Source organism: Rutilus rutilus (genome assembly GCF_951802725.1).
Source record: "Rutilus rutilus genome assembly, chromosome: 9".
NCBI classification, from domain to species: domain Eukaryota; kingdom Metazoa; phylum Chordata; class Actinopteri; order Cypriniformes; family Leuciscidae; genus Rutilus; species Rutilus rutilus.
This window is the reverse complement of record NC_140223.1, coordinates 4,871,103-4,879,663: the sequence shown is the minus strand read 5'-3', so window position 1 is coordinate 4,879,663 and position 8,561 is coordinate 4,871,103. Positions and strand designations below refer to the sequence as shown.

The window sequence follows — 8,561 nt, the reverse complement described above, 5'->3', positions numbered from 1 at the left end:
TGTAAATTCAACTATTTCTGAAGTGCTTATTTTATAAAGAACACCGCTTTCTAGCATAAAGCAGTGAAACAGCCCCTGGACAAGAGAATAATTGATTCTCGAGCCATCGATATCAACGCCATAGGACAGCACCGGCTAACGTCGCACGTAAGAAGGTATATCTTAAAGGTGCATTGCGCGAGAGTCTGAGTTTTCGCAGAACTACGCCCCCTCTGGCGGCAAGCGAAACTGCAACCAGAGGTGTGCACGCTCACGGACCACACGCACACGCACGCTTGCACGAGCTCGAGCTGGTCATAACCCAAGGAGCATCAGCCGCACAAATCTTTTGTTTACAATCATAATGTCTTCAGAGGTAATAAAGTTTTAAATCTGCAAGTAATTTAAAATATGTGAAAGGAAAGGCAATTGAGTAAATAACACACTTATGTGTGAGGGAAAAAATGGGGGTAGTAGAAAACTTCGTTTTTTATTCCCATCTATCTCCATGTTGAACTGTGTTATGTGTTTACTGTATCCACTTATGACTATTATTATGGAAACACGTTCATGAACAATATAAGTTATAACTTTGTAAAAGCTCAAAATTGTAATCATGATACCATACCATACACAGTCGGTCAACAAAGTACACCCAAATGTCTCAAGGTAATAAACAATCAAGTGGCACTATGACGTTACCATAAAAGCCAAACAGGCTAATCCGCCGAAGATTTGCGGGGGTTTAGCCTGTTTTATTGATCAGCTAAGTAGCATATTCCAATAGCAATACATCGTAATTAAGCAGTAATTTGCTCAAAATTTGTGTCTAAGTATCTAACTTATATATCAGCATTTTATATCACAATCATTCTGAACCTGATCACTGACAATGGTAAGTTAGTAAAACCTATTCCGATTGTACATTTATCTAGCTTACGCTAAAGCATTACACATTTTATGGATCGTCATTTATTGTCATTATTGGCCGTATCAGACATTAGAGAATGGGATATATCTTACCTTTTTATCAAGAAAAAAGCCAACTGAGGATCCCGTTTGAGCCCTAGAGCAGACCGGAGATCTCTCCATTTGTTGAAAGCCTTCCCTATGTTTACTCTCGTCTTACCCCGACGCCTGTCTGACTCCAATTTGGACCTTTTGGTTGCACTAGACAAAAGTTCTCTTTTTTTTTTTTATCTTACGTGGAGTTTGCGTTGGTGTTTGAAATGAACTACAAGCCGGTCTCTTAGAATCCATTTTCTACGGAGAATGGCGGCGTCGGCGCATACACAATCACAAACCTGCCAGACATATGAGCGTGCCGTGAACGCGCATGACGTCACGCCCAGTCTCAGATTCCGACCCGAATCCCTCTTATTTATTTTACTGTACAGGATTATAGAGGCAATCGCAGTGATCAGAGAAGGGCTCAGTCAGCCCATCAGGCAATTGTTTAAGCATGTATGGGTTAGAAAACGGGTATTTTTAACATGAAAAGTTGCGCAATGCACCTTTAAGCAGCTTTATAAGGTTTAGTTTGGGGAACACACCTAGTAATGGTATACCTTTAGTTAAGTTATACCTTACGAGTCTTCGTAGCACTAAGAGACAACGTTATCGGGAAACCCAGCCCAGACGTCTAGGCTAAAACCAGGCGAAATTTGGGCTGTCAGTGAAAAATTAATAGACATCTAACCATCGCCCTAGAATAGACTATAATCATCAACGCATATAGAACATGTCAAAGAAATTAAACAAAGACCTTGTAATCACTGTTGACTTTGCTTGATGGAATATCATACACCTCGCAAGTTATTTTGGCAAAAACTACATGTAACCAAACTCAAGGTTATTTTGGCTAGAAGTGGCTCCCAAATTCATTTAAGGGTAACATTTGTATTGATGTTCAACAAATAAAAAACATGTATAATTCAGATAAACAAAGGACAAAGCTCGGGCTGTTGAATATTCAGTCCCTTTCATCAAAAGCACTTATAGTAAAAGATATGATTGGAGATCATAATCTAGATGTGCTGTGTTTGACAGAAGCCTGCAACCTATGTTTACTGTACATGGTCCCTTTTCTAATAAATAAATTAAACAAACAAACAAAAATAAATAAATACAAAAACAAAAATAATGGTTTGATTTTTCTGATTTAGAGGAAACTAGGCTATCTCCATAAATAGTTTATTTGCATGGTTCAAACTGTGTTTGTTTTCTTACTGTCTGTGTTTCAACACATCACTGGATATATATCCTGTGGATTTGCGTTTGTTATTTGGCCTTAATATATTTATTTTAAACTATAATACAATGTAGACTAAACTACAAATGGGTCTTTTGGTCTTTGAGGTTTCTGTTTACGGAGTCATTCAGCGCTCCCTGGAGGAAGAATCTGCTCAGTGCGACACCCGCATGCGCCGTACGGTAGATGTTTACTACAGTTCTGAACACGTTTGCGGCAGCAACATGGCAGTGGACAGCGTAAGGATCTTTTGTAAATAAATGCGAAATTCTTAACTGTCCGTTTAATATTTAGTGTTTAGGTTTAATTATAATAATGAGTAATTATTATTACAAGCACATGCTCATTTTTACTGCACTACAGTGCCGAGAATATCGTGTCATCTTATTTTAAGTTGCAGTCTATTTTAATTACATACATGAATGACATCACTTTGGTCATCAATTTATGTTCTACTTTTCTAAATAAGTAGATTATAAAATAACGTATATATATATATATTTACATTTAACCCTAATTTTAACACGATTCCTGTTATTCCATGCTATGTTTCGTTAAACAATACACTATGGCATTTTTAATATTTATTTGTGTGCAGATTAATTAAAGATGTTGTCAGCACTGCATTATTTTAGTTTTATTCATTTTCATTATATTGTTCCTAGAAGAGCATACGAGCATCAATCAGTTAAATCTGTTGAAGATCGGTTGTTATTTATACATTATAATGTTTATATTATGCTGTAATTTCTTTTCTTTCTTTTTTCTTTTTACATTAACGTTACTTGGTTACATTTTCTTCCAATTTTGGTTGATAGAGGTATCTCAAAATGAGTTATAATGAAGTAAGATTATAGTTTTTGTGGGATTGTTTTTTTAAATCAGTAATTTATGTTTCTTCTCTTGGGTCTTTATGTTTCAGAGTGATCACAGCCCTTCCAAAATAATTCAGCGATAAATGCTAGGAATATTCTCATCATCCAGGCTAGAAGTGCATCTAAACAAGCAGGAGAAACTCCAGGTGTATCTGTGTGCCGCACTATAGTGAAGATGGAGTTTATTAAAGAGGAGATTGAAGACATGAGAGATCCAGAACCATCCAGAATAAAACATGAAGATACTGAGGAACAAGTAGGTTGGTGTCAGTTCTTGATTCTTCATTGTTGACAACTGAGAAACACTAACAAAGCTTCAGTTTGTCTTAATTATTCACTGTTGACTGGCTGCTATTAAAGACATTTCTCCCTATCCAACTTATTTTTCAATGTGGAAGTAAGCTATTTCCGGTGAATTGACTTGAAGAATAACAAAGTGCATTAAACAGTAATACTATTTGCGCCACTGTTTAAAGGGATACTCCACTTTTTTCGGAAATATGCTCATTTTACATCTCCCCCAGAGTTAAACAGTTGAGTTTTACCGTTTTAGAATCCATTCAGCCGAACTCCGGGTCTGACGGTACCACTTTTAGCATAGCTTAGCATAGATCATTGATTCAGACGAGTCCAGTAGCATTTCTTTCAAAATGACCAAAGAGTTTCAATATTTTTCCTATTTAAAACTTGACTCTTCTGTAGTTAAACCGTGTACTAAGATCGACGGAAAATGAAAAGTTGCGATTTTCTTAGCCTATATGGCTAGGAACTACTCTCATTCCGGCGTAATAATCAAGGAACTGTGCGGCTGTACCATGAGTGCAGCAGGCGTAATGATATGACGCAGCGCCTGAAAATAGGTCTAATAGGTTAGACAAACTTAGTCCCGGTCACGTTGGAAGAAGTTACCGAGCTGGGGACTATTTTCAGGCGCTGCGTCATATCACTACGCCTGCTGCACTCATGGTACAGCCGCACAGTTCCTTGATTATTACGCCGGAATGAGAGTAGTTCCTAGCCATATAGGCTTAGAAAATCGCAACTTTTCATTTTCCGTCGATCTTAGTACACGGTTTAACTACAGAAGAGTCAAGTTTTAAATAGGAAAAATATTGAAACTCTTTGGTCATTTTGAAAGAAATGCTACTGGACTCGTCTGAATCAATGATCTATGCTCTATGCTATGATCTATGCTAAAAGTGGTACCGTCAGACCCGGAGTTCGGCTGAATGGATTCTAAAACGGTAAAACTCAACTGTTTAACTCTGGGGGAGTTGTAAAATGAGCATATTTCCGAAAAAAGTGGAGTATCCCTTTAAAATTATGACAAAATCGTCATTTTGCGTCATTGTAGGAGGAAGTGTAAGAGGGGAGGATTTCTGTTGAGACTACAAGTACTAGTTCCCACCCTTTCAAACCCGCCCATAGGGGGTTGGACCTAATGCGCTAACAGACCTATCACAGATCAGTGCCAGTGCGTTTGATTTCCAATGCCATCCTCTTTTTCCCAGACATGTCCAGCCGTCGAGATCGTCCAAAATGTCCGTGATTCGGCTTTTGCTTTCTGCGGTCGCCATTCATTGTTTACATGCACACCTTTTGTTTCAATCTAGCTGAATTCATTCCGATTGGTGAATCTGAATGTAGTGTTTACATGAACGCTAAACAAGTGATCGGTTGATGTGCGTTTTAACATTGCTAAGAAAATACCCGCTCCTCCGTGAGAGATACGAGACCGGTGCGTCTCAGTAATCACGCCACCGGCCTCGTGCCGTTCTCCCGCGCCCCTCAGCCTCGTCCTACTCGCCACAGTAAACATGATGAATGGCGACTGTAGAACGCAAAAGCCGAATCCCGGACATTTTGGGCGATCTCGAAATCCCGGGCAAACTCATCACGGAGACTCACTAGTAGCTTAGCTTTGTTGTTGTCAACTGCCCTCTCTTACCGGTAGGCGTGGCTTGGGAGTGGCCTCTTAGGGCAGCGAAGCAAGTGCATTCTGGGAGTTGTTGTCTTTCATCCACATGAGCCAAAAATACATTTTCTGGCTTTTCTTAGTCTAGAAAGCTCCAAATTCAAAAATAATTTCACATTTCTTCTACATAAATGACCTATTTTTAAGGACACCTATCTTTCGAGAGGTAAAGTGTCCCTTTAATTTGCATGCGAGTTTTGTTTATTTTTAAACCGTGTATTCTCCGTGTAAATTTATGCACCAAACCGTGACACCTGTACCGTTTCGATTCAATACGAATACATGTATCGTTCCACCCCTGATGTACGGACAGCACATACTCTCTTTTTCACGCGCAAACGCACACACATACAGTACGGACACACACTTGCACAGAAATGTGTTTTCAGCGCTGCTCTGATAATTTTATCTGTAAAATAGTTTAGCAACTTAAAAGTTACATGACGTCTCTCACTAACGAGGAAATAACGGCGCTGTTCTTGAAGCTGATAAACTTACAGTTTCACTATTAGTAGAGACGCTGCTGCCGAACACTGTTGAGAGACTCAGGTATTTCACACACTTTTAATCTCACTCTCTCTCTCTAATAACAGCATTAATAACTGCATGGGTCTGCTATCTGTGGCTCAAGCCTCCGTTACGAGCTCTTGAATGACGTTTTGAAATTAGCAACGGAGGCGTGGGATGAGATGCGTAAGAAATTAGTCCCACACACAAGAGCGTTTTAAGGTCAAAAACCTGACAAACGTCTTGAAATACAACATCTGACTAAGTCTTGAGGTGTGGTAACCTTAGAATAAGCGTAATAATTGACTCAGGTCCATTGAGTTATTAGAAAATAATGCACACCCGAGGCGGTAATGCGGCAACAGAGCCCATCGTCAATATAGCAGTTCAGTACCAGTTATGTTTGTCATCACATTGAAGATTACATACAGATATATATGTGACCCTGGACCACAAAACCAGTCACATGGGTAAATTTTTGTAAAAAGAGAATTATACACCATATGAATAAATAAGCTTTCCATTGATGTGTGGTTTGTTATGATAGGACAATATTGGTCGAGATACAACTATTGTAAATCTGGAATCTGAGGGTGCAAAAAAATCGAAACATTGAGAAAATCTCCTTTAAAGTTGTTAATTTATGTTGGCGATGCATTCACTCACAAAAATACATGTTTTATAGTTTTACGGTAGGAAATTGACTAAATATCTTCATGGAACATGATCTTTACTTAATATCCTCATGATTTTTGGCATAAAAGAAAAAGCGATAATTTTGACCCATACAGTGTATTGTTGGCTATTTGCCACAAATAAACCCGTGCGACTCGTGACTGGTTCTGTGATCCAGGGTCACATATGTAACTTCTGTTGCTTTATGCTATTAACTTTCTCCCCTTTTGTTTCTCTTTTGATTTGATTTTAATGATTTAAAATTTAAATTTTCAGACCTGAACGAACTGAATGAAAAAAATCAACCGAATGACGTGGAGAAGAAACACCAAAATCCACATTCTGGAAAAATGTGGTCAAAGATTGAGCAGAATTGCATTCAGGACAGAAGCGAAGCCAAAAACTCCATCACCTGCCCTCAATGTGGAAAGAGTTTCACTCGAAGAGGAACTCTTATTACTCACATCAGAATCCACACCGGAGAGCGACCGTACACGTGCCATCAGTGTGGAAAGAGCTTCACATACAATAACAACCTTAAGGACCACTTAAGTGTTCACACTTCAGCGAAACCGTACATCTGTCCTCAGTGTGGAAAGAGATTCAAACATAGCAATAACCTGAGGGATCACCACGCAAGACTTCACGTCGGAGAGAGACCTTTCACTTGCCCGCAGTGCGGCAGGAGTTTCATACAAAAAGCCGATTTAAGAAGGCACATACGAATTCACACTGGAGAGAAGCCATACACATGCCATGAGTGTGGAAAGAGTTTCAGTCAGCCGAATCAACGCAACATTCACCTGCGCTCTCACACTATTACAGTAATGAAACACCCGAACACTCAGAAAGAGAAGCCTCACTTGTGTTCTCTCTGTGGGAAGAGTTTTTCCCGGCTGAGCCATTTAAACGAGCACGAGAAAACACACACCGGCGTGAGGGATCATGTGTGTTTGGAGTGCGGGAAGAGCTTCATTAGAGTCGGACACTTGAATGCACACTTGAGGATTCACACCGGAGAAAAACCTTACAAGTGCTCCCACTGTGAGAAGAGTTTCAGCCGGGCGGGATGCCGGAGAGCACACGAGCGAGTTCACACCGGAGAGAAGCCGTTTCACTGCACTCGGTGCGAGAAGAGCTTCAGCCGATCGGGGGGGTTGTTTAAACATAAAAAACGTTGTCCAAAGTTGTCACCGTGAGCAGAACTCATATTCACATCAGAAGTCAAACTTTCGATTCGGAAAAGCCAAATGTGGAGTCAAGGTGTCGTGTTGTTCATCACAGGTAATTTATGTGATGTAATCTTATTAAAGCGTAGCCTAAGGCCCAATACCAATTCTATTTTATACCCCTTCACCTACCCCTAACCCTTCGCCTACCCCTAACCCTTGCCCCTTGAAACAGAGTGCCAAGACGTAGGGGTGAAAATATTCCCCTAAGAAATGGGACACCACTACTACACCGTTTCATTATACGTCGTCGCTATATGCGCCTACGTCACAGGAAATGAACTTTAGCGTTTTTTTGCAACCGTTTCTTTGAAGAACATGACCGTAAATATGAACACAAGATTGAATGTGACAAAGAAAATGATTATTGGCAGATGGCAGTCATGTTGCCTCTGCAAAACAGAGGGGTAGGGCCAAGGGGTAGGGGCAAGGGGTGAATTGGGATTGAGCCTTACTCTCGCCAAAATGCAACCTAGGCTCTTTTTGTGAATCTACCCGAGGCAAACTTTCGTTTAAAAGCATAATTAGGATGGAAACGCCACTTTTAAGTTTGACCGTATTTTCGTTTTAGGTTAAAATTGCCTTGTGAATGGGAGTGAATGGGGCACGACTATGATAGCTATTTTTAAAACACTAATGCGGCTCGACACAACATGAAACTTTGCTCTCAGTATCACCAGAGGCTCGACACATGAACTCCAGCATTGAGAACAGTTTATGTACACACAGAGTTTACTAAAAAGAAGGATTTTGAACAACTCACTGTAAATGTGTCCGCCTGCATTTTGACAGTCAAAAATAGTCGATCTCCGAATGCGAATGAACTGACTCTGAGTTTTAGTATTGCTTCTTATATGAGGATCCTTTTTCAAATACAAGGTCAATATTGATTTTTACTAACGACAAAACAACTAATTATCCGTGAATTTATATGGAACTGAACTTTAGGAGCTTTCCATCTTTACTCTCCTCCCTGTTACGTTGCATTTGGAGATAAACTATTTTTGACTGTCAAAATGCCGGCGGACACAGAGACAGTGAGTTGTTCAAAATCTTTCTTTTTAGTAAAC

At 39.7% G+C, this 8,561-nt stretch overlaps 1 protein-coding gene across 1 annotated transcript; it reads left to right on the top strand.

Annotated features, from left to right (window-relative positions):
- The first annotated feature begins 2,376 nt into the window (after window positions 1-2,376).
- Window positions 2,377-7,950, top strand: LOC311296669 (uncharacterized protein). Its single transcript, XM_084418554.1, has 3 exons — window positions 2,377-2,469; window positions 3,153-3,365; window positions 6,539-7,950. Exons 2-3 carry the CDS (start codon window positions 3,281-3,283, stop codon window positions 7,459-7,461), a joined length of 1,008 nt encoding a protein of 335 aa, XP_084274680.1. The 5' UTR covers window positions 2,377-2,469; window positions 3,153-3,280; the 3' UTR covers window positions 7,462-7,950.
- Window positions 7,951-8,561: the final 611 nt, after the last annotated feature.